The 26,288-nt window shown below is 45.2% G+C and overlaps 1 protein-coding gene across 4 annotated transcripts in view; it reads left to right on the forward strand.

Moving 5' to 3' along the window:
* The first annotated feature begins 1,345 nt into the window (after positions 1-1,345).
* LOC309601880 (NAD-dependent malic enzyme, mitochondrial) overlaps positions 1,346-26,288 on the forward strand; it is a 34,994-nt gene continuing 10,051 nt past the window's right edge. For 3 of the 4 annotated variants that reach the window (XR_014230605.1, XM_082335121.1, XM_082335123.1), the window contains exons 1-11: positions 1,346-1,421; positions 8,499-8,629; positions 18,873-19,006; positions 20,407-20,556; positions 22,164-22,239; positions 23,005-23,166; positions 23,696-23,799; positions 24,145-24,254; positions 24,364-24,461; positions 25,512-25,625; positions 25,718-25,832. Coding sequence is in view for 3 of the 4 variants with exons in the window: in XM_082335121.1 (XP_082191247.1) it covers positions 8,522-8,629; positions 18,873-19,006; positions 20,407-20,556; positions 22,164-22,239; positions 23,005-23,166; positions 23,696-23,799; positions 24,145-24,254; positions 24,364-24,461; positions 25,512-25,625; positions 25,718-25,832 (1,171 nt within the window). In the remaining variant the exon portion in view is untranslated. Of the gene's footprint in view, positions 1,422-8,498; positions 8,630-18,067; positions 18,130-18,872; positions 19,007-20,406; positions 20,557-22,163; positions 22,240-23,004; positions 23,167-23,695; positions 23,800-24,144; positions 24,255-24,363; positions 24,462-25,511; positions 25,626-25,717; positions 25,833-26,288 lie in introns of those variants that run through there. The other variant, XM_082335122.1, reaches the window with a different exon arrangement.

Raw genomic sequence — 26,288 nt, forward strand, 5'->3', positions numbered from 1 at the left:
AAGTCTTCTGTTTTAATCCCACGTGCTGTACATTACGGGTATTCCAGCCCTTCAGGCTCTGTATGGCAACACACGAGACAGAGGTTAACTCCTCAGGGCTGTTTTGAGGAGCCCTAATGGGTGTAGGGGATCCAGCCTTGTGGCCCCAACCGTTGGGAAGCGGCGTCCATCTTGCTTCAAGTAACCATAGCCAGGGGGGCCCTGTTTCCTGCCACCAAGACACCTGGTCCCTGCTACCTTCCCTGTCCCCTCGCAGCCTGGTCCCCTCACAGCCCCGTCCCCTCATGGCCCCAGTCCCTTCATGGCCCCAGTCCCCTCACGACCCCTGTCCCCCCACAACCCCTGTCCCCCCATTACCCCCATCCCTTCATGGCCCCAGTCCCCTCACAGCTTGGTCCCCTCATGACCCTGTCCCCTCATGGCCTCGTTCCCTCACGGCCTGGTCCCTTCACGGCCCCGTCCCCTCATGGCCTCGCCCCCGCATGGCCCTGGTCCCCTCACAACCCCGTCCCCTCACGGCCCCTGTCCCCTCATGGCCCCCATCCCCTCACAACCCCGTCCCCTCATGGCCCCTGTCCCCTCATGGCCCCTGTCCCCTCATGGCCCCCGTCCCCTCACAACCCCGTCCCCTCACGGCCTCGTCCCCTCATGGCCCCCGTCCCCTCACAACCCCGTCCCCTCATGGCCCCCGTCCCCTCAGTCCCCTCATGGCCCCCGTCCCCTCATGGCCCCGTCCCCTCACAACCCCGTCCCCTCACAACCCCGTCCCCTCACAGCCTCGTCCCTTCACAATCCCGTCCCCTCACGGCCCCCGGCCCCTCACGGCCCCCGTCCCCTCATGGCCCCGTCCCCTCACAACCCCATCCCCTCAGTCCCCTCACGGCCCCCGTCCCCTCATGGCCCCGTCCCCTCATGGCCCCGTCCCCTCACGGCCCCGTCCCCTCACGGCCCCCGTCCCCTCAGTCCCCGCACGGCCTCGTCCCCCCACGACCCCGTCCCCTCACACAACTCCCTCGCCCCGCCCCCTTTCTGGAGCACCGCCCCTCGGCCCTGGGCTCCTCGCCCCGCCCCTCCACGCTGATTCGCTGTCGCGCCTGGCCTAATTAACATATCACCGGCCGCGCCCGGGCGCGCCTGGCCCGGTTTCCCCTCTGTCAGGGCGGGGAGCCGTGGGGAAGGAAGCTCATTGGCCGAGCGCCGCCGCCGGCCGGCGAGCCGGTTGCCTTTTCATTGGCTGGGTCTGTTGTCAGCCATGGGGAACACCCCGCCCACCGGGGTGTCCCTCCCCGGTGCCTCCGTGTTTGCTCCATTCAGTGGCGGGTTCCGAGGCGGACGGAGCTCAGGCGGATGGGAGCTGCTGTTGCACAATAGACACAGGTCCTCGGCCAGCATCACTCAGAGGGCAGCAGCCGCAGGAGGAGGTAGATCCCGCTCTGGTAACAATTTTACAATTGCAATGGCGTACGAAGGGCCTCTGTCTCTTTACAAACCCGTACCTCGGGGGCATTTTCTCCAGAGCCTCGACCCTTGCCGCCTTCCCTCCTCGAGTGCCTCCCCCCCGCTTCGAAACCTCGCCCCCGGCCCTGCCGCCTGCGTGTTGCCGGGCTGAGGAGAGGGCGTTCGCTTCCCGCCCTTGGCCGAGCGTGCCACCGAGCTGTGCGGTGGGCAGGGCCGGGGCCGGCAGGGCCCGGGCGTGGGGCCAGCCCCGGCCTGCCCTCGGCGGGGGGACGAGGCCCACCCGGGAGCGGGGAGGGGGACGGAGGGAGCTCCGCGTCCCTCGCTCCGGTTGACTGAAGTCGCACCCAAGCAGCAGCTCGACCTCCCCTCCCCGGGCTGTGGGGAGGCCCCGAGGCTCGGCCTGCTGCGGGGGGACCCCCGGGGGCAGCGAGGCCGCGGCCCCCTGCCCTGGCCCCGGCGGCAGGTGGAAAACACCAAAAGCGGCTGTTTTGCTTTGGAGGAAAGCGAAGCCCGAGGCGTGCAGGGGCGCGTGTTTACCAGCTGTCAAAATGGGTGACAAATTCGGCTACCGCCCTCCAAGAACAACCCGCCTCGTTGCTAGCAGCTCCTGGGGTCACGCCTGGGAGGGTGCTCCCCAAAACTCCCCAAATTCAGCTGTTTCTGCAGCTCCTCAGCCTTGGCCGAAGGTCCCCGTGCCGGCTTTCGACCCGCGGTGAACTTTTACGGCACGGCCCTAAAAGCTGGAGAATAAAAGTTGGGAAGCGGCAGAGCTGCCGGCGCGGCGTTGGAAGAGGAAGCAGCGTCAGGCTGGCTGGTATTTTTAGAGCTCGTTTCTGCGGTCCTCGGGTTTTGCCTCTCGGCTATTTGTTAAAAGAAGTGGCGGTGGCTGTTTGAAATGCCACCGTCGCCGGTCCCGTGCTCCTCTTGGCCTCGCTGCAGCGTGAGGTTGAATGGTGCTGGTCTCCGAGCAGCTTGGTGCCTTATGCCGTGGCACGAATCTCTGACTGCTTGAAGAAACCCAAAACCATACAGCAATGTTGATAAAGAGCCGATAAAAAACAACGATCTTGCAGCCAAGCAAGTCGTTAACTATTTGGTATCTTTGTGGTCTTAATTCCAAAAAGTTAGTAGTGAACAGCAAAGGGAAATCTTCTTTATATGTGTATATACACATGGGTAATACAAAGAGCCAGGCAGAATATGAAACTCTGCAAGCGATCCGCGTGTGCGTGCAGCCAGCAGTGTCTAACGTGTTGTTGGCTCTATTAGACGTGGTCAGGTCTATAGAAAGTTAGCCTGAGCACGTATTTTAAGAGAAAGTATGTCTTACAGTCCCAGGACAAAACTTCTGACAATCCTGTGCGGTAGCGTTATGAGTCAGCAGCGTGAGCGTAGACAAGATTTGAAGCTTTTTCTTCTGCAAACTTAAGAAAGAAGCTGTCAAAATGCGTGGTAGTGTGCCGTGCTTGAGTGAGTACTAATTGAATGTTCATCTTTACTACTGGTGGCAGCACCTTTATTGGAACAGAAGGAACACTTTGCTGTTACTTGGGCTGGTAACTAATTGCATATGGATAGTGTTTCAGATTCTTCTGTAATTTAAACAGGATTTTTTTTTTTTTTTTAAGTCCTAGCAGTAGTGCACACCAAGGTTTATAAGTGGTTGACAGGCTTGTAGTTCACCTGATTAGCACTGAATTAGTAAGCAGCTCAGTTTCTCCATGCTTATTGCTGAGTTATTCTCCCAGGAAGAATTCCCTTTTGTAAGTGTGTTGAGAACATCCTTGCTTCTCTTCTCAACTTATATCCAAAAAATCTGTATTTTTGAATGGAAGAAAACAGCCCTAATACAGCCGTGTACCCGTTCTTCAGAATAAAGCAACAGTGGCTTTCTGTTTATTTGGAGGAATTTAATAATCTGCAATCTTCTGAGGATTCTGCAGGATAAGGCCTTTGTCTCTCAATACATAGATGCGCTTACGTTTACTACTGGGAGCCCTCCCGGTAAGACAAATGGAAAAAAATCAAGAATGTGAATATATCTTGTCAGAGTAAGCCAAAAATACTGCTGCTGCAGTTTCCACAGGACAAGATAATGGACTTTCTGATGCTTAAGAAAAATATTTAGGTCAGATCCATTAATGTATAAAAAAAATAGCTCTCTGATGTTGTGTGGTAAGAGCTTTTATGAACCAAGACTCCAACACCAAGCAATTTAGTCCTACTTTCTACTTGTGCTGTGAGAAGTTTGCTAATATTGTAAGTTAATGTAGAGAACATACGCTCTTTTTACAAAGGTGTCCTGAAATTATTCTCATTTGAATTTGCCTGTGTGCTTTATTTGCTGAACGTTTCAAGCCTCAAATTGTGAACTAACTTACTCTGCTTAAGTACTCCGCGTCTAACTTTTCTCCTTGTTGAATTGGTTGCCTCAGAATAAGAGGGAAGAAAAGTAGTTTCAAGATCTGCTTCCAAAATGACCCGCTCGCCACTGCCAAACATTTTATTAGTAACACCCCCCCTATGATTGTTCCTTTTACTTTGCAGATCTCAACGTACCTTAGAAACATCCTTTAAAATGACGGCTCGGGACTTTGCTGGAAGCAGCCTCATCTCCCTGCTCCTTCCTCCACACCCGTACGCGTTGGGGTGCTCCCGTTGTCAAATGCAAGTGCCCCCTTCCCCCTCGATCCCCAAAGCACCCGCTGCAGTGCCGCAGGGCGGCGGGTGCGGGGAAAGCTGCTTTCTTTAAGTGAAAATCTCATTGGAAGACACGTTTATAGTTGGTACTTGCCTAATGTAATAATTTTAGACCTCTTTATCATTACTGAAGTGATGAAGCCAGCTAGCGTGTGCCTGGTTTGTGTCATGCCTGGGTAGGCAAGGCTTGTCTGCTTATTAAAAAAAAAAAAAAAAAAAAAGAGAATAGAGCCCAATGGTGCACCCACACCAGGCTCGGGATAGTTGCAGACTCACTGATAGATTGCTGTGGGTATATAGGAGAAAATGTTTGTTGGCCTTAGGGCAGTGGTGTTTAAAAAAGCAAACCCGATTGAGGCCAGAAAGATTGGAAACTCTGTGAGGCCTGTATGGTCTTGAATTAATAATTCCAGCTTGTGTTATCAAGAAGAAGCTCCCGTTAACACGCAGATCTCGGGAATTTCTGTACACGAAAGAAAGACTGGAACCGTTTATTTACGCAGGATTTCAGGACTACTTGGAGTATATTTATGTTTAGCCGTCCTTCAAACTGAATGAAGACTGCAAAGTCATCAAGCGTAAGTTGCTGGCCACTGAGAAATACTCCTTAGCATTAAGGTGTAATCCACAAGTCAGGCAGCCTGTGCGGTAATTGAAGCAGACCTTGCTTTAATTGACACTGAGCTCCCTGACTCTCCGAGCAATGTAATTGTACCTTTGAAAAGTAGGGTGAACCTTTCCCTTAAAAGCAGCTTTTGCAATTTAACATCCATAATTGCAGCAGCAAAACATTTGCTCCTAGATAAGGGCACTTGTGCAGTATTGGTAATTAGTTTGACCTGGCCAGATGCTGCCTGATAAGGCACAGAAGAGAGCTGTCATCTGGTATGCTGAAGAATTTAATTCTCTTAAATTGTGACACAGCACGTATGTGGTAATAAGTCAAAAATCGCCAGTTGTATTGGATAAAGTCTAGTGGTGCGCCACGGTCTCGTTTAGTCCTTACCATTGTCAAGTACTAAAAGAAGAAAAGAAATCCTTGTTCTGGTTATGCTGACACATGTTTTAGCGGGAATCTTATTCCTCTTTCAATTCCTCTGCTTTCTTCCTAATTCCTCCTCACAGGACATTGCACGACCTCAGTCCTCTCTGTGTTTTCACATCGTTGCAACCGCCCGTCTTTCCCTCAGTTGACATCCTTCCCCCTTCTCTATCAAAATCATCTCTCCTTTTTCTTATGGTTAAAGTATCGCCGTCTCAAGCCTGGCCTCTCTTCTACAAACCCCATCATAAACCATTGAAAAACCTCCCCACAAAGCCGCCTTTTCACCCAACCTTTTCATCTCCTTGAAACCAGGTATCGGTTTGGGAACCTTTCTTCCAGACTTGTCCTTGCAGCTTGCTGTCTGCCTGAAGTGCTTCCCAGAAACAGGGCTGGTAAATACGAGCCACCGGCCACGAGGCTTCGTGTCCTTTCCCATGAAGCCAGAGGAGAAGCAGAGCTGCCCAGGGCAGCTTATTTACTGTCAGTCGGACCGTGCTGCATCTAAAGTATTTTTATTGTCTGGTGGTATCTTTCATCCGAGAAGCTGAGAGCTGTAATCCCAGACTCGTGGTGTGAGCTGTTTTTGTGGCTACCCCAGCGCTGCATCTGGCTCAAGCGGTCTTGGTGAGCGGTGCCAGCCTGGGAGCTCTGTTTTAAAGGCGAGTGGCTTGTTCTTGCCAGCTTGGTGGCCAGCAGGGCCAGGAGGAGAGGGTAGGTGAGTCATGGAGGGCCATGGGCAAAGCCCAGAGCTCTTGGCACTCCTACAGAGGAATACGGACAGGGGATGGGGAAGGATGCTTGCTTTGTGGTTTCAGGGTAAATCATGTTAAGGTGAGTTTTGGAGGCAGTTTCTTGCTCAAACACGTTTAAAAGTCCGCGACAAAAGGAGTTAGAGGAGGTGCGCAAGATGGGAGATGAAACAGGAATGGGAAACACTTAGAAAAGCCGGGGAAGGAGAGCTCAGGACTGAGTAGCCAGTCAGGTTTTATGCTGGATCTAAATTCACTGGGATCGGATCTCTTGGATCTAAAGAGAGGGACTGAATGGAAAACGAAGCCTGGTTTCTCCCACCTGCTGTGTGCTTCTGAGATGCCTCCACCAAGAGAATCGTTTTAGGTGCCTGTATGGCACCTCAGAGGAGAGAAGAAAGTAAGATTTATAAGATTTGAATCGCACCTCTGAAAAGTCTCTTTGGCTCTCTCTCATTGATTAGAGAGTTAATCGATGAAGTTAGGAGAAATCTGGACCACAATCTTGTTTGGTTCTTAAATGCTCATTAATTGGAATGAAGTAATTGAAGTTTAATTAGAGTAAGATAAGGTGTGGTGTTTGGCCTGCTTTTTAATTCCTCGTTTAAGGTATTTGCTCGTGCCAGGTTGAAGCCACCCCGACACCAGACTGATGGGATGCGATGCTGTAATCACGGATCATTTTTAGCCTCACGTGCACGAGGAGGTGGACTCGCGATTGTGTAACGATGGCAAAGGAGCAACCAGAATTAAAACCAGCTAAGACTGAATTTGCCATTCCTAAAGGCTGGTTGTTTTGCAGCACAAATTTGATTTTGCTTATCTGATCCCGATTTTCAGCTGCCCTGAGCTCTGGCAGAGCAGCTGTGTTTAGTCCACCGCTAGCTGGTTTAGGGAGGAATTATCATGTTAAAAGCAACATTTGTTTGGAGTCCTGGAGAGGCTTCCATTTGCCCTGTCTCCAGGCAGTAAATTTATCTTCTTTACCACGAAACAACTAAACACGTGGGGTTTGAGTGGAACTTTTTTTCAATTGCAAGGCCTAAACAAACAAATGAAAGATGAGAGACAGGGATCCTGCTGAATCTTAGTGCTTCTTTACGCTTTAGAATGGGTAGAAGAGAAACTCGGGTGTAACTGATGATGAAAAATATTAAATGTTTGCATGTATTTTTAAGGCTTGGAAAGATTTTGAGGAAAATCCTGGGATTGTAACTTGTAAGATCAGTCTGCCATCTTAAAAGCTGATTACGTGTAAATTTGATTATGGAAAGGTCTTCTAAAGTATTCAGGCTATATTTAAGATAACGAGGTTTTGTCCCTTAATCTAATTTTGGCTTCCATCTGGAAGAAATTAAAAATCCGAACCATGCATCATTTCATTCCTTAAAAATGTCTTGTACCTGCTGTACTGTCCTCGCGTGTGTTTTGGATGTGAACGTCCAGAGCACCGGCTGCAACGGGAGAGGGAGAGGGGTTCCCTGCCATGCTGATCCTGGATCTCTGCCTTTCTCCGCTGACTGTACAGGCCTATTGCTAAAGGGATCTCTTCTTTTTTTTTTTCCTCTTCCCATGTCAGGATTCTGCACGATATTGCGTCCGAGCTGTGTACGTCCGTCCTTTCTGGCCTGCCATCTTAATGTATCTTCATACAGGCCGCGGTCCTGTGTAAGGTCTCGCTGTTGTCTCTCTGTGTTGGTGAAATAACGTTTAGAGACGAGTCCGGTACGCGTTCCCTGGTGGTACTGTGTTGTACGAGCATGTAATAAGTGATAATTTCTGCTCCAAAGAGCTTGCAATTAATACTTGAATAAAATGGGTTTGAGAGTGGTTATCACCTGGCAAGAACTAAGCTTTTGAGTGGTATTAACAATTTTTTTTATTTTGTTAGGAAAACATATCCTTTAATGAAAAGGGTATATTCTCTCTGAAAATAACCAGGTTTTTTTAGGTTTGGAATTTAAAAAATCTAAGCACGGAATCTAGAGTTCAGTGAATTTTTGACCATTGTAATTCTACATTTTGTTCTCATCTAGTTTTAATATGCTAATAGACATAGTTTCTTTCCTTTCTGTTGTCCAGGCCACAAGATTTCATTGTAAGAAAGCTATTGCAGAAGCTCAGCTTCAATTTTTTTTTGCCGCGCTAGCCCTAGTCATTCTGTCCTCCCTGGTATTTGCACTGGTGCCAGTTGCACGGCTCACCACAGGAGGTTAATATTTGCTAATGGCAATTCTGCTCTGGGTTTCTGGTGCAGCTATAAGACAATACCTAATGAATGCTGGCTGACTGCAGCCCACAGCATAATGCTAGCTCGCATCAGTATCCCTTTATGTTCTCTCCACTCCTGTGCTCTCGTCGTTGTAAAGCCTTCCTTCTTTTTCTTCCTCCTGGCTGCCGCAAGGCAATTTGGGTTTATTATCATGGTGTTAGGGCAAAGAGTCTTATCTAGCATGTACCTATTTCTTTTACAACAGATGGCCTACAAATATGAACATTAGTCCCACTGCCTCTGTATCTGAATGATTTTCTTTTCCTTTTTGCAGGTGCAGTATAAAAAAAAAAAAAAATGTTCTCCCGACTAAGGGTAGCTGCCACTCCCTGCGCGATGGCATGTCGCAGTGCACATACGAAAGAAAAAGGCAAGCCACTGATGTTAAACCCACGAACAAACAAGGTTGGTAGTATGTGATTATCAAATCTCTTATCTTCATCCGGTAATTGTCCAATGGACCTTGTTCCAGGGTGAAACCACTTCCAGGAGGTGTACTGGGCCACAGCCAAAAAAAAAAGGGTACAGAAGATGGAGGAGTGAGTGATCGTTTCAAGTTTACTACACGGACACCTACAGTACAAGGACTTCCAATAACACCTTCTGCTTCTGTCAGCCTGCGCTTCCCCTGGTTTGCTGTGCTTTACACAAGCCATACTGCTGCTTCCTTGTGCCAAATGAAGAGTCATCGATTCTTGCTGATTGCTGGCTTAGTTTGGGGGCTGGTTGAATTGAAGTAAAGCTTTAGCAGATAGAGAGTCTTATTTCATAGGTTGCAAAAGTTAATTCTGAATTCAGTCTTGCTAGCGATAGAAAGTCCTAGCCTCTCTGTCCTAGTCCTGGCTTTTTCCTGCAAGACCGTGAATTGGGACTGAGCCATATCAGTAAGAAACATCCCTGCGCAGAGGGTCGGACAGAGAGCATCTAAAAATAAGCCTTGAACGGAGCTAGCTGGGAGGTAGAGACATTATGTTAATTCCATGCATTGGGAGGAACTTCTCCCAAGAAAGTAGCTTTTTTCTTTTTTCCCCCCTTCACAAAAATTTTCCTATTTCCACAACCCCATTCCCAATCTCTTTTTTTCCCCTGGAGTAATAAGCAGCCTTCAGCAATATTGAAACAATTACTGTGTAAACTAAAACTAGTAAGAAATTAGATGAGGGCTTTTGGTAGCTGATCCAAGATGTCTAAAGTGGCCAAGAAAGGTGACAAATCCAGCTGCTTCTGGCAGGGTATTTCCTGAGCAATGGAGCTGTAGAAGCTGGACTTCCATAGTTTCATGCTATGTTTTTAATGTCTGGCTTTTCTCCTCCTCCCCATTCTCTGCTTTTATCTTTTCCCCTCCTGTAATGCCTTGTATTTCCCCTTCACTGTAAATTTCCTTCCCTTCCTTTTCTGCCCGTGGCCCTGACTCCTTCTCTCCCCCTGTATTCTCGGCTCCTTCCCATGTCCCCTTTGCCTTGATGCAAAGAAGCACGTGCTGCTATAAATTGGCCAGCTGGCAAGCCAGACACATAGCCCCGAGCCTTTCTCTCAGCAGAAGGGCTAGGCTGGCTCTTTCTTCTGCACAGCAAAATCTTTTCTTTTTTCTTTTCTTTTCTTTGTCCCTCTCTTTTTGTCAGAATTAAAAGTTGGCTCGAAATATCTGGGGAGGATATCAAACTAGGAACCGCAAGCTGGATCTCCTTGAGTCTTGCCCGTAACTACAGGGAGAATTGCTCATGTTTCTTTTGGCACAAGTGGCTGCTGAGTGTCCTGAAAAGAAAGGAAGATGACAAAATGTAGACCTGTAGTCATGTTTCTTATTGTTTTTTTGTACAGTGTAGCGTGGCGTGAGATGCCTCGATACTGCATGAATGCAGGTTGCGTATTGAGAGAGAGCTGTAGAAGTTAGAGACTGACTGCAAAAATAAAATTGGGATTGCCGTGTTGGGGAAGGAGAAAAGAATAGATTGGTGTGATTTGTCAAGATCGGATTATCTCGAGACTTCTCTGAGCTATAAACACTTTGACATGCCAGTGGAAATTATTTCAAGCCCTGTAAGCTTGTCCAAGTGCTGATTATGCAACAGTATTCAGAAACAAAAACAATAGGTCGTTTCTTATTGTTTTTCTAGTGGTAATATATTTCTATTCTTTTTTTTAGGCCTGGAATTCTGGGGTGGACTGAGCACAGTGCAGTATTCTTTATGGGTTTTTTTTTTTTGAGGAGGAGGGAAGAACAGAGAGCTGCTTATTAATAGCAGTTGACTTTTCGTCTTTTTTAATATCTCCAAAAAATGATACTTGTGAGAGGAAAAAAACTTTCCACATTTGTTGGGCTCGGTTGCATCAGTCTGTTGTTAAGGCTGGCACCTTTTTGAATGGATCTGTGAGCTAGTTAAATGATACGGCTTGATACTGGATGCAGTATCTGTATAGATATGTATTTTGGAAATTCAGCAGAGAAATAAATGATTGACTAAATAGGGAAAGTACTTTACCCTTTGTGCTTTTCTTGCCCACAGTGCCTCATGTGCATATATTTATCATCTACATACAGGCACAGATAAAGGGCTTTATCTCTTGCTGGCAGCTTATTGAGATCATCATTTTATGACTCGTGGTTTAGTTGCTTATGTTTAGTTTTTACAGTCCCTATCAACTCTCCAGAACGTTTGGTCTCCGTTAATAAACGTGGGCCCTAAAATACAAACTGCAAGGTGGCAGCATCACTAACAGGAACCCGCCCCTTCCCCTTGTGCAAATTAATCTACTCCTGTCGTTTGCCATTGGAGTAGGTTTTTCTCTTACCGTTTGGGTTTTTTTCTTTTTTTTCCCTATCCTTACCTGTCTTTTGCAGGTACATACTGCACCTACATCAGCTGGTTTGGGTTTTTACGTTTGAAGGCCAGCTTTCAAGTGTTTATTGTCAGGGCGGCTCAGGAAAGGTCATGAGCTATATCGGTAATGCCCTTGCCTTTGCAGCCAAACAATTGCAGAACATACTGTAACTGCATTGCTGGCATCCATGTATATTTACGATCTTCCATGATGTTTGATTTCTGCTCTGTGACAGGGATTCAAATTACAGTTAATTGGCTTCAGGACCTTTTATTCTGCTGGAGATCCCTGCTGTGCCAAGGCGGCGTTTTAAGCTTGTTGGGGGCTGAGAACGCTGTTAGGACAATCTCATTTGTTTAGTATTGGCAATTAAATTCTTATTTATATTGTGGGAATGCTTTGGGTTCTCACTCGAGGGCCAGGGCTACTTCTTCCAGCACAGAACAGATGATGAAGGAGTAGATCATCCCTGACCTTAGCAGTGTCCATTCGGCCATGTAGAGTGGCATCAGTATGTCTTTATCTTCACTGGAAATACATGACCCGTAACATTATTCGTATATTTGCTTTCTGTGTGCTTGCGGCAAATTTGTGACTCTGAATAATTCGTGACACTTTCTGTATTTTAGTTGGTGATTTTTCTACCTTGTGGCATCAATTCTTCCCGTTGCTCTCAAAGTGCATGACTGTATTTTGTACGGTTGATTCCATTACCCCATTTTCTATTACTCTGTTCCTCAGTATTTTTTTATTATTTCATTCTTTAATATTGTTCTCCTGTACTGACAACGCCTCCCAAATTTTTAGCTTCAGCAGATATCTTTAGGACATTGCTGACATAGTCAGCCCTACCATCTGGTATATATACTCTGCTGTTTCTGGAAGAATAAAGATAGGAAATGGAGTTTAAAAAATGAAGGTGGAAAGAAATCAAAGGAGATTTCTGTATTCTACGCTGTCCTCATAAACACGCACATGCACGCACACGTATTCGTACGTATGTATAGGCCTGGGCACATGTGTGTGGGAATACATGATAAAATTTAAAAAAGAACTCGCTGGCGGTGTCACAAGTGGCAGTTTCATCCCAGACTGGTTCCTGAGGAACTGTCCTAGTGTCCGTCTTCAATACGGGTGGTTATCTTCTCATATCTTGTATTTAGCTAGACCATTAATCACAGTTTCATCTGTATTCCTTCCCAGCTTTTTCAGCCCAATTTATTTTCATCTAGGCCTTACTGAATACTTCCAGAAACTCTGATAGATTACCTTTGTTTGAAGAACCGGTTCTCTTAACAAAGATGTAGGTAACCTTCACTGACTTCTGGCAAATATCTGAACAACGTGTTTCCAATTCAGAATAAAAAACAAACAAAAAAAACCCAACCCAAAGTTAAAGGTAGTTGGACAAAATAAATAGAACAAGAGAACGTGAAGAAAGATCCTTCAGATCTGCATGTTTTTAAAGGGAATTAAATATGGAAAGATGGAAGTGTTTAATCTGTAACCAGCTTTTATCATCTGTCTGAAAAGGTGCTCTAAGTGCCAAAGGTGGTATTGCACCTCATTTAACTTAGATCAGCTGTTCTGCTCGGGACCTGTGACTGCTGGGACGGTGGGTGGAGGAAGGAAGGAAGCCGTCTTGTTTTTTAGTTTTTTCAGTTTTTTTTTTTTAATCAGAGGATTAATGCCATTAGAGGAGAACAAAAGCAATGGCATCTGCTCAGTTAGAAAAATAGCAGTTTAATGAAATGTCTCCGAGGTGTTCAGTGATGCTATACGGTGTAGATGAACCGTTCCAGTCCGTCGTGCTCATGATTTGCAATGTGCAGCTTTACCGTAGCCGTTGGTGCTTGGAAACAAACCCTAGAGAGGCTGGATGACTTTCATGCTGGTGTGTAAAAGGCTTTCTGTTGCTGACTTTTTCCCATTTTTTGCAGGGGAATGCTTTTAGGTGAAGCCACCTCATTAGTAAATGAGAGCTACTGCAGGTTCGCTGAGTCTGGTTCAGCAGCCAAAGTGATTTGCATCTGGTTCCGCACGTATGGAGGCGGTGCAAGAACCGGTGGCATCTTTGCCTGCAGAGAGACTAAGGTCTTCAAAGGCTTAATAACCTGGGGAAGGTCTGGGTCATTTCACAGTTCAACAGGGAGTAGATTGCCGTGCTGTGTCAGCCCTACCATCCAGTATATATACTCTGCTGTTTCTGGAAGAATAAAGATAGGAAATGGAGTTTAAAAAATGAAGGTGGAAAGAAATCAAAGGAGATTTCCGTATTCTACACTGTCCTCATAAACACAGAGAAACTTTGAATCTGTGGTTGAGATAGCAAATACACCTTTGAGTCGTGTGAGTGAACTTGATTAATTTGCAGGGAAGACACGTTGTGCAATAGCAACCTTTATGATTTAGCAAAAGGAAGCAGAGTTAAGAGAAGTAGCCCACAATCCAATGTAAAATCTACTTTATTTTAAAAACGTTTAGGATGAAGCCTACAATAAACTGCTGAATATATTATAACAATGATTCGAAGTTATATGAAAACTATTTGATTAAATCTTCCCGAGGAAGCAGGCTAACTCATTTTCCAAACAGTGGCATGTTTGGATATATTCTGCATTTACATCTTTATCAGGGGCTTTGAATGGGTTATTTGTTATCAACTGTACAGGTTTCCAGAGTGCTTGGGAGTATTTATGATATCAGGTAAAAGTATCCCCTCCTACATATATATACACATATATATATATATATATATATATATATATATATATATATGCAAGACTTTGCAGCTGGGGAAACATTATTGCCACTAGTACTTCTCTGCATAGAAATCTCTCAGTATTACTTACTCAGTGGTGCTATAAAAATCATGCTTGCAGGATCCAGGTCTCCTGTTCACCTTCATGCAAAGCAGGCAACTAGAATTTTTACATGCTGGTATTTATAGCACCACTCGCTTTGTGTAGTAGAGCCCAGTTGTTAGGGCTAAAGTCAGGTCCCGGTGCCAGACAGTTTGTGGATTAAAGGCACAGTACGTGGTGATTCAAGGTGAGCCTGTCTTAACGAAAAACCTGTCAACACTTCATTTTACTTGCCTTTTTTTTTTTTCCCATGGCAGTACGTTGGTTTTGTTGCGGTAAATTTGTCCATGCGTATTAATTCATTCATTTGTGGTCTTTGAAGCGGGCTGGCTTTTCTCCTAGGTGCTCTCCCTGCTTTCGCTGTACTATCTTAGAAAGGACACATTTTTCTGAGCTGTAAAGAGGATTAAGGAAAGTAATCTAAGTGAAAGTCAGTGGATAACGCTCAGCGAAAGGACACCTAGCACTGTGGGTCAAAGGAAACCAAAAAGCGATCCCTAGAACTTAAGCCCAAAGCATGACAGTATTTAGGTATTTAATCCCAGTGGAAACCAGAGGGAATTTGGCCCTTAAGTAGGTGCTGGGATCTGAAGTGCCTTTGAGAACGTCGGTCCCAGTGCTGCAAATTGCTGAGCGTCTCCTGGTTCACTGGGAACTGATCGCTGGTTCTGTCCAGCTGTACTGGGGTTTATAAAATGAGGGAAAAGGCTAGGAAATCTGTAATACTGCAGCTCCTAGGCACGCTAGTTTAAGGAAAATCTCTGTCCTGTGAGGTGCTGTATGGGGAATAAGCCGCAATCCCAAATCCAAAGCAAGAGGCAGCTGACGGTCACGGACAAAGATAATGAATGGGAACACAGCAAGTGTTGGAAGGGCTCTGGGTTTTTTTTTATAGTGCTGCTCTGGACTCAACTTGTTCTGGTCTAGTTGGAACGAGGATTAAATTTCTGTATGGAGGCTGATGGCGTCCAGGTTCCTGAGTTAGGCCTGGGCAAAAATTAAAGCATCTTTTAATGTGGTAAGATCTAATTGTCACATAAATAAACTCAGTACCGCTTAAAGAATTCACTGTGTTTAATGTTATTGTAACTCCAGATACACTGAAAAAACAGGTTGCCTCTGGACTGGAAAAAATGTGAATAAACTGAATAAAGATGGGTAGCTGTTCTCCTGAGTACTAACCTCAGGGCTTATTTGATATTATTAAGGACCCAGGTAGTTTAAGGTCACTGGTTTTACTGCACAGGGAAATTAAGGAAAAGCCATGTCCCGGTGGCATGCTAATAGTAGAAATTAGAAATTTAGGTAGACTTTATTTTTAAGGGACTTGAGAGTTTCTGATGGGGAAGATGTAGGATTTGCTAGCGAGGGATTTCAGCTAGTTGAGAGTAAAATGTCAGTGTAGCCAGTATGGTACCGCTGAAGGGGTTCTGGCCTTTGACATGCCTTAAACTAGTGACATTAGTGGCTTTACTGGCCAGTGTTTATGTATGTTCTGAAAAGAGACTAAGCTTTTTCTCTTTCTTCTTAATATCATAAATCTTTTGGCATCATTTTTGGTTTTGTAGTGCCTAAAGTAACAGTCAAAATATTACATTTACCAGCTGTACTCAGCTTTGCATCCTAAATCACTTCTAGAATCACAGAATCGTTAAGGTTGGAAAAGACCCTTAAGATCATCGAGTCCAACCGTTAAACCAGCACTGCCAAGCCCACCACTAAACCATGTCCTCGAGCACCATGTCTAGACATCTTTCAAATCCCCCCAGGGGTGGGGACTCAGCCCCTGCCCTGGGCAGCCTGGGCCAGGGCCTGACAGCCCTTTGGGGGAAGAAGTTTTTCCTACTATCCAACCCAAACCTGCCCTGGCGCAGCTTGAGGCCGTTCCCTCTCGTCCCATCGCTTGTTCCTGGGGAGCAGAGACCGACCCCCCCGGCTCCAGCCTCCTTTCAGGCCGTTGCAGAGAGCGATGAGGGCTCCCCTCAGCCTCCTCTTCTCCAGGCTGAGCCCCCCCAGCTCCCCCAGCCGCTCCTCCCCAGCCTTGTGCTCCAGCCCCTGCCCCAGCCTCGCTGCCCTGCTCTGGCCACGCTCCAGCCCCTCCATGGCCGCCTTGGGGTGCGGGGCCCAGCGCTGAGCACAGCACTCGAGGGGCGGCCTCACCAGTGCCCAGCGCAGGGGCACCATCCCCTCCCTGCTCCTGCTGGCCACACCGTTCCTGATACAAGCCAGGGTGCCACTGGCCCTCTTGGCCACCTGGGCACCCTGCTGGCTCATGTCCAGCGGCTGTCGACCAGCACCCCCAGGCCCTTTCCCGCCGGGCAGCTCCCAGCCGCTCCTCCCCACGCCTGCAGCGGTGCCTGGGGTTGCTGTGCCCCCAGGGCAGGACCCGGCCCTGAGCCTTGCTGACCCTCACCCCGTGGCCTGGGCCCATCGACCCGGCCTGGCCAGGGCCCTCTGCAGGGCCTCCCTGCCCTCCAGCAGATCGACACTTCCACCCAGCTTGGTGTCACCTGCAAACTGACTGAGGGTGCCCTCGATCCCCTCATCCAGATCATCAGTGAAGATTTAATGTTTGCGCTGCAAGTACAGTTTGTGTTGAGAAAGGGTTGTTTTAAAAAGGCATAAACTGCTGATGGTAACAATTTAGGGGGTCGTTAAGGAAAAGGAAGATAGCCGAGATGTGTGATTGCATGGTTCGCTTCCATCCAGCTTTGGCAGATGGCGTTTACATTCCCAGAGAATCTTTCAGTATTTCTTGGGAATTATGCAGAAGTGAAACTAAAGTAGATCCTTTGCAACATAGGGAAAAATAAAAATACGTCATTCAGTGTGTATTCCTCGTGGGGTTTTTTTCTCATGCCGGTGCTGCTTAGGTGGTTGTGTTCTTAGTGGAAATTTTGGATTATTCATAATCAGTTTTCAGAAAAATTACCGTGTGGCCAAAGTGACCGTTACACCCAGCGAAAGATCAGCGGCAAGGATAAAAAGTTCAGGAATAAGCCGTCATCTGAAATTTATTTACAGACGCTATTAGAAGAATACTTGAGAATAACAATTACCTGAGGAAAGAAAACAGTGGTTTGCGAATGACTTGCAGATAGTAGAAAAAGGCTAAATTGAGTTCAGTATGTAATGTCAAATCTGTTACATGGAAGGTTGTCAGAAATACAGAGCGTTGATCTAGTTTAGGTTTAAATACAGTTTTTTGCAAGAATGTATTGGCGTTTTTTGCAAAACTGAAGGTTTTTGGTTTTGTTCTTTTTTTCCTTGCTTTCTAACTCTTCAAATATTTTATTACTTTAGAGCATAGTGTAGAATTAGTACAGAAAAGCAGGTGGACTGCTTAAATCGGTGTAGTCAAAACAACTGCTATTAAATGTGATTTAAATAAGCAAAGAGAAGAAATATGTAAAAATTTTAATTATTTTAATTATGTTTTTTCCTAAGGAGTAGTTATATTGGTTATAAAGCATTCAAGTGTGCTAAATTACACGAAGTATAGACTCTAAATTAGAGATTTTTTTTTTGTTAATGGGCATGCTTTCTACAAATACCTGTGAAAGTCTATTCAAACATAAGCAGAGGTGAAACATATATGTATATATTCTAATCTGAATTATGTCTTTTATTCTAAAGTGGGAAAATATTAATTTTTCTCTTGCGATTCTTCTGATTGCAGGAGGAATTTGGAGTGTAATTACAAGGCATAAAACAAAGCTTTTTTTAAACTTTTTTTTTTAATTTGGCAAGAAGAATCTGCTTTCAGCGTGGGGGAATTTGAGGAAATGTGCTCTTGTTTTTTAATCTAGCTGCTTTAGCAAACAAAGGAGGTGGTGTTTGTGAGTAGAACCGATGTTTCTTGTTTCCATCTCTTTCAAAACATTGCAACGAGCAGACCTTTCCCTTTCAGATTCTGCTTTTGCTCACAGATTGCTGCACAGCCATGGCACAGCAAAGGCTTTCCTGGGTTTTCAGCCTCTGCGCTCACAAGTATCGATTTAATCATTCACCGAACTGACCCGGTTGGATAAACTGAAATAAGGAAAGTTTATCAATTGCTCTTTTGGAAGTGGCAAACTTAAAGTGGGGTCAAGTTGTTGTCGGAAATGGGGTCAGCGCTTTCAGCCAGGTTGGCTGCGGATCCGGACTCGGATCAGTTAACGTCTTGCAACGTTATGCCTCGAGTTAACTGCCCGGTGAAGACGTCTCCACTAGCAGGTAGCTCACAGCAGGCTGTTACGTGTACGAAGCGAAAAGCCAGTTGTACTGAATGTGATTGTTGAATAATTCAAATTAGTGTTGAAGTAACAATAAATTAAACCCTTCGTCCACCTTGAAACAGAGAAGAATGGAAACGCTGGGATGTTTTTGTGGTTTAACTCTTCTGAAACGGAATTTGTTACAAATGAGGCTTTTTGGTAGTAGACAACTACAGTTGAAGACGGATAGTTATAGCTCTAAGTAAAACTGAAGGGTTTGGGTTGAATTGTGATCTCAATAGGAACATTAGAGCAACTCAGTAACTTTGGGATCTGGCTGGATTACCGAAAGTATGTAGAAAAAAGCAGCAAACGGAGCAATTCAGAGAAAGCTCTCTGGACTAAATGTTACTGTCTGTGGTTGTAGGGACCAAACGGGGTGACCCACGTGTTCCTGGTGAACCTTATGCTCCTACAAAACAAAGTGGGATCTCTTAGTTCTTCTCGTGTTTCACAGAGGAAAATGAAATCTGGCAAAGGGCGTGAGGTCTCGGAGATGTGGAAAAGCTGTGCTCAAAAGAGATACCCACGAAGGATGAGGAGAACCTCAGCAGAGGCAGCTACGTCCAAACCCTGCCTTCTGTGGCACCGGCCGTGAGAAGAGGGTGCAGTGGATAGTCTGAAATGGCAAACAGAAAGACATTATAAATAGAAACGCTAGAGGAAGAACTGCTAATTATTTCTCGCCTCTCTTGTTTTCAGGGTATGGCCTTTACTTTACACGAACGACAGATGCTTGGGTTGCAAGGACTTCTACCTCCTAAAATAGAGACACAAGACATTCAAGCCTTACGCTTCCATAAGAATTTGGCCAAAATGACTGATCCCTTGGAAAAGTAAGCGCTCCTTTGGCCTTCTTTTGTCACGCAAGTAAATGGAAATGGCTGTAAAATATTTCATGGGGATAACCAAACAAGGTTTCTATGCCTCCACTGGCTTTTTCAGTTGTTGGAGGCTATTTTCGCTTCTGCACAGAAAACTGCTTTCATCAATCATGCATTCATCACGCGGCTAAATGAGGCTGGGGAGCTTTTTTTTTCTTATATTCCATAGGCATAAGGTAATGAAAAAGAATGTGCACAAATTAGCCAGTAACAAAGCTGCAAACCTTGCTGTAATATGTATTTCTGTAATCCGTAAGATTTGGGTGGCAGGTTGTTAGAGCGCAGAACTATTGGAGGCGACGGAGGGAGCAGCTAGGGCACGGTAGAAAAATATGAGAGAGTGAAGGTAAATAGAGGGTTTGATAATTAGGTATGAAAAACAGTGTTTATCATACAGTAGTTACTGCTAGAAAGGAATTACAGGGTTAGAATTTTGAGTCTCATAATGGGTAATTTTTTTATATCGATTTTTTTTTTTTGTTTAACCCACTGGTTTGTGAAAAAAACGTGAAGGATTTTGATTTGGGTTTTTTTAGAATGGCGTGTTTTTAGCATCCTGTTACTGTTTTCATGTAAGCCTATGTGTATCTACGTGTAAAAATAGGCAGTCTCCTAAAGGCGAGAGGAGCAATGGAATGGTGTGAGGCTTTACCGGACCACATCGAAACCCTTTTGTTCTCATGAAAACTGAAAGATGACTTTTAAATCGGCGTCATGTCCCTTGCTGATCTGACACAGTCGTGTCATCTGTATTGGCAAAGTGCCCGGTTGCTGTAGCCTAAGACAAATCCCTAATTCATTATCTTTACGTTGTCGGGTCAGCAAGACTGGGTATGAATTGATACACGGTAGATTGGTAGGTAAATTTGCAAAAATGCAGCTTTAATTTACACACCGAGGTAAGTCCTTCAAAATGAACTTTTTGTTAGGAGTTAATTTGTTTTCCAACTGTGTTAATGTTAGGATTAATAAGACCTTACTGTCAGGACCTTACTTTTTTTGGATGAAAAATTCTTTCACAGATTTTTTTTTTAACAGTAATGAGACTCCCAGCTGCATCCTGTAATAAATCCATGGGTTATCTTTATTGCAATGCATGTTTGTGCATTAAGTTGCTAGCACGCATGGTATGTCATATCCAGTATTTTTATTTCAGCTTTTTTGTACTGCTACTCTCTCTTTTCCCACTTTTGTTTAGTGCTCAAAGCCCGACTTGAGTGGAAGCAGGAATTTCATGAAGAAATAACATGAAGCAAGTTTGGTTTTTGCTTTGACATTTTTCACGTTGTTTTAAATAAGCGTAAATGTGAAAAAATGTGGGTTTGTTTTTTTTTTCTTTTGCTTAATTTCAGGTATATCTACATCATGGGAATCCAAGAGAGAAATGAAAAATTATTCTATAGGGTATTACAAGATGATATTGAGCGGTTAATGCCAATTGTATACACACCAACAGTAGGCCTTGCCTGCTCCCAGTACGGACACATCTTCAGGAGACCAAAGTAAGGACAATAAATATATATTGCTGCTACTTTTATTATCATTTTCTCTGTAGACTTACCTGAGGTTTGGAAGTGTTTATTTCATTTTCATTTGGATTCAGCTATACAAGAGTTGTACCGATTCAGGGCAGTAAAGTTCCCCCTCTGCTCGGGGGTAACTCACCATTAAACACACCCTGCAGGCAGCCTGCGCAGAGAAGCAGGAACACGAGCGCGCGCGCGCACCCCTACAGCAGATTTGCTGGAGGAAGCTCAGGCTAACGGCGGTCCCGGCAGAATCGAAGCCGTGACCTGTGTGTTCCTGCCGGCGGCAAAGGGTCCCGGTGCCGGAGAGATTCTCACGACGGTCCGAGAGCAGCATGGCGTGACGTCTTGGGTGCAGGAGCAGAGGCCAGCGAGCAGCGTGTGTGGAGAGATGTTGGCAAAGCAGGAGGGGAGAGGTTTGACTCATGGTAGCTCAGCAGACTCCGTTGGGTGCAGATAGTCCCTGTGTTAAAGCGGTTGCTACCAGGAATCAGCTTTCAGTTATTCTGACACAGTAAATACACTTGGCTGGGATCTGGTTTGGGTTCAGCGGTGACTTCAAAACAACCGTTCAGGTTACGAGCTCTGTGCTGAGGAAACCAGTTCAGACTGGCAGTCATTTCAGCTCATTTCCAGGATACTCTCGCTGCAATTTACTGTGTATTTCTAGAGCCCTCTCGCTTGAGGGCTTTAGTGCTGTGCGGAGGAAGGGCTAATTCTTCACTGCCATGAGGACTTGGCTGCATAGCGCGCCTGCTGTGATAAAGACAGTAAGAAACTCGTGGTTTTGCTCCTGATCTGGGGCAGGGGATGTGAAAGGTATAGTCTTGGTTCTCAACATACTCCCTTTCCTCTTCCACGTCTCTGTATGTATTATAGACCAGTTTGAAAACCGTCCCCCTCTGGAAGGCGGCTGTACAAGAAACAGCAGCATGGACTGGAACTCGGGATGTGCCCCTTTCTTTCCGAGAACCAGCACTTCCCAAGTGTTGGTAATTTATCTGTTACCACCTCTGCTGACCCTTTCGTGCCCCCTTTCCTCCTAACCACAGAGGGCTTGTTTGAGCCGAAGAAATACAGATGCTTCTCATTACCTCTGCTCCTTTCTGCTCCTTTGCCTCCCTTCCCACATTCCCACGGAGGAGTATGCTCAGTCCCTGTCTTTCCTTTCTTTTCCCTCCCCTCATTTTGTGTAACGTCGCGAACGGAGATTCCCTAAGGTAAAGCCAGGCTTCGGATCGCGTTCCCTCCTCGTACCCTTACAGGGGAGCGTAGATCCTCTCGCGTCTGATGCTAACACCAGATGTTTTTTGCCCTAAAGGAGTGTTAAAGGTGAATATCTATAGCAGCGTAAAATCCAGGTAGCATCGTGAAAAGTACGTTCTCTGTGTTCTTATTTTAGAGTGTCAAAGTAGCCAGATAGACTTGGGTATTAGAAATTGTCCTTTGAGTGATTTATGTCAGTGATGGCAACGCTTTCGATTTTAAGAAGATTGTACTGTTTGACATTCAGCTTTACAAAGCGAGGTGAAATTTCTAATTGGCACCTGTAAAATATTTCTGCTTTGTTTTTTTTCTTTCAGAGGATTATTTATTTCTATCTCAGACAGAGGCCATATAAGGTCAATCGTGAACAACTGGCCAGAGAACGACGTTAAGGTACTACCACTGTATAATTTTTTTGTCGTTGTTATTTAATCTCAGTTGAGCTTCTTAAGATGTGTTAGTATTTGATGGAAATGTAAATACTAAATAACGCGTCCTTGGCTGTTTGACGATGATGGCAAAATACAGCTAATGAAGATAATGCGTGTCTTGAAGAGCAGCGTGTTATCCTAGATAAGAGGTTTATGGTTTGAGTAACCAGTGCTGATGCGAGCTAGACTTGCCAAACTGTTTCTTTTACCTCATTATTCCACTTTTTGGGGAGTTGGTGGGGGATGCCCCTCTGCGTCTTACTTACCGTGTTACATAGCAGCAGGAGAAGTGATCTCGTCCTCAGATTAGGACACAGAAGTGGTAGCTGGGAGGCCCGGATTTTGCCATTAAATCCTGTATGACCCAGTTGGGTTGAGAACCACAGGGGGAGAGGAGGTGAATGATACTTCCACAAACTTTTGGATGGCTGGATTCACAAGTGGAAATCATAAACCCAGGTTACAAGCTGCAGTTCCACGCGGCAGCTTGGATCCTTCCCACTTAGCTTTCAAGGATTTGGGCAGTGGATTTCAGCAAAGAAAAGGGAGCATAGCAGATTCTAACATTAAGCATTATTGCTTCAAGTGAAATATTCCTTGTAATCGATTCTTTCTTTGACGCTGCAAACATAGCTGAATTTTTGCCTGGAAAAAAACCACACTGGTATTGCTCTAAACTTTATAAATTTCAGTGATCGTCTATAATTTCACTTGCTTTTGTTTTCAGGCTGTTGTCGTCACTGATGGAGAAAGAATATTGGGTCTTGGAGACCTGGGTGTGTATGGGATGGGAATTCCAGTAGGAAAACTCTGTTTGTATACAGCCTGTGCAGGAATACATCCAGATAAATGCTTGCCTGTGTGCATCGACGTTGGAACTGATAACGCAGTGAGTTTGACTGAACTTTGCCTGCCATAAGTTATCCCTATGAAAAGTAGTTATTTAAGAGGATTTAGTACTATAAGAGAAGATTTTTATTTGAGCAGTTTTATTTAAGATAAAACCAAATGTTTTATGTAAGGGTACGTGATTTGGAATTCACTATACAGTTACATATCAGTGAGTGAAAAATGCCAGTTACTTTGTCAGTGAAATGGTGCATTTGGAAGTCATTTGAATGCTGGAACACCGTAAAACTAGACAGCCAGGTTGACCTGACTTTAAGAAGCTGGAAATGTGCATCAGATTTATTAAAGCAGTTTATTGTTCACAGTATTGATTTGTTCCATTTTAAAAGCAGCCATCACCAACCTCAAGTGCCAGCTGAAATTACTGAACATTGATATAGACTGGAGGCAGTTACAGTGGCTATATAAATGCAGTATCTTTGGTGTGAAATGTGTTACTGTGAACTCTGGAAAGTGTATATTGAGGAAGTGATTCATCCTGCTGCTGTCTTTGATTTATTCTTTTTCAGACGCTCTTAAAAGATCCATTTTATATGGGCCTATATCAAAAACGGGATCGCTCACAGGTCTATGATGACCTAATTGATGAATTTATGGAAGCCATTACAGACAGGTATGACACGGAATATTCTGCAGGGAAGTATGGCCAAAACTGCTGGCAAAAAAGCCCCCATAACACGCTGTCCTTGAAACAGTCATTTAAGGAATAAGGATAGGACTAGAAGTCAAGAGACATAGCTGTGTTTCTGGCTCTATCGTGATTTTTCTGTGTGACCTGGAACATGCCGCTTGTAGTTATGTGTGAAATACGCACAGAATGGAGATGGAACTATTTTAAGCAGTGAAAGGCCTGAGAACGTCTTCTTTCCAAAGAGAATTGATTACGTGCGGGATTTGTTTCAAAAGGATTTTATTTCTTCATGTGTCTAGTGATAGGAATATTTGCCGTGTTCTGTAGGTATGGCCAGAACACCCTTATCCAATTCGAAGACTTTGGAAACCACAATGCTTTTCGGTTTTTGAGAAAATACAGAGAGAAATACTGTACCTTCAATGACGATATTCAAGGTATACCCTTTGTTTCTGTTCCTTAATGTAGATGCAAAAACCTTTCCTAAAACCATAATCTGCCATGTAGATCTGTTCAGCTCTCCTTAGATTTGTATTGCTTTTACAGGGACGGCTTCAGTGGCCTTGGCAGGACTGCTGGCAGCACAGAAAGCCACCGGTAAACCACTTGCAGAGCAGAAAGTGCTGTTCCTCGGAGCAGGAGAGGTGAGTTCTCTTAAGGCCTCTAGAGCAACAAGAGATTTAACTGTATATTTTCTGGTTCTGTGAGACTTGTGGAGATTCACATTCTCTGAATTCCACTGCAGAACTTTTTATAGAAGGCCAACTGAAACACATTAACAGGAGGGACTACCTGCTTAAAGATGACTATTTGAAAGGTGTTTAACGTTTGCAAGGACTCAAGTGTTTCGCTTTCTTACAGGGACTTGAAAAAAGCATCAGGGACTTCCGTGTAGTTGGAGGGGAATTTACCATAAAATTATGATTTAGTAAGAAAGGGGGTAAGAACATCTTGTTAATTTTTATAGCATTGGAGAGAAGCACACAGTGGTTTTTTTTTAGGAAGTTAAATCAGTGGCTGTTTGCAGCAGACACTAGTTAGTTACTGGGGCAGCAGCATCAGGACCAGCACCATGCTTCTTGGTATATCAGCAAAATTGCTTCTATGGTGCTGACAAAATAACTTAATTAGCTGAAAATTTCTCCAGCTGGGGAAGGTCCAGATTGCAGTAATTGGCCGATGTTGTGTCGTTGCCTGAGCACTGAGCCCTGCTCTGCACTTCCCTCTACCTGATTTCTCCTGCCAGACTTAGCAGCATGTGCAGTGAGCCAAGAGAAGGGATGTGGAGGGAAGCACTGCCAGCATCTCCTTTCTGCCCTCTGCCTGCAAGGCCTTTATTAAGGCAGCAGGAGCAGATAGGTTCGGAAAGCAGTTGGGCACAAAACACTATGCCGTGGTTTCTTGCCAGGAGGGCTGCAGCACTAACTCATTCTTATTGTCTGCTTGGGCTGCTTTATTGTGGCTGCTGAACTGGTACAGGCGTGGGGGCACAGCACCCAGAAGAGCTGCCTGCCTCTTTTCCCTGAAGACACGACGCTGTTGATCCCAGGAGTCTGCCCCCATCTAGGCAAACATTGCTTGTGTTTCGGAGCTGACTTGCTAAATTATTTTTGTGGGGGTGTTGTTTGGGTGGTGTTTGTGATGAGAGACCTCCTTTGTGACTTGTTAAAAATCAAAATCCTTTTATCCGCAAGGCCGCCCTGGGAATTGCAAACCTCATTGTCATGGCTATGATGGAAAGCGGTGTTTCTGCTGAGGAAGCCTACAAGAGAATATGGATGTTTGACAAATACGGTTTACTGGTTCAGGTAGGGGTGCACCGTGCCTTGAAATACCACAATACAGACGGCCAGTGCTTTCCGTGTCCTTATCACAAAAAGAATCAACTTTTGATGTACAGGGCCGAGAACAAAAGGTAGATTCCAATCAAGAACCATTTACGCATCAGGCTCCAGAGCAGATACCAAAGACGTTTGTAGAGGCAGTGAATGTACTTCGGCCTTCAGCTATCATTGGTAAGTACGGTTATTTTTGTTTCTGTGCTTCCATCATTTGGTTATTTGCTGCATTTAATTTGCTAACGTGGCTCCAGGGAGGTCGGTGACAGTGATCTGCATTTCTGCTGGTGTAAATAAGATGAAAATGTAAGGTCAGTTTTCTGCTTGAAAATATACTGAGCTGCAGGTTAGCTCTCAAGGCATCCTTCATTGCAGCTGAGGTGCTCTTTCTGCATCTTGTGTCCTTGTTAACTGCTTCCTCTAGTCCTTGTCCAGCTGGTGTTGGACCTTCCTTAGAAAACTATGAGCATGTTCTCAGGGGCTGCGTGGCCACAATGAACTGAAGCTGTAATGAAGGGCACTAGGGGTCAGGAACACAAAAATACAACCTTTTTTTCAGACATGGTCCCTATACCAGCAGCAAGGGAGAGAACAGTCACAAACACCGCATTTTCTGCTTTACAGGAATTCCCT

The sequence above is a fragment of the Platalea leucorodia genome (genome assembly GCF_965183815.1).
Source record: "Platalea leucorodia genome assembly, chromosome: W".
Classification (NCBI taxonomy): domain Eukaryota; kingdom Metazoa; phylum Chordata; class Aves; order Pelecaniformes; family Threskiornithidae; genus Platalea; species Platalea leucorodia.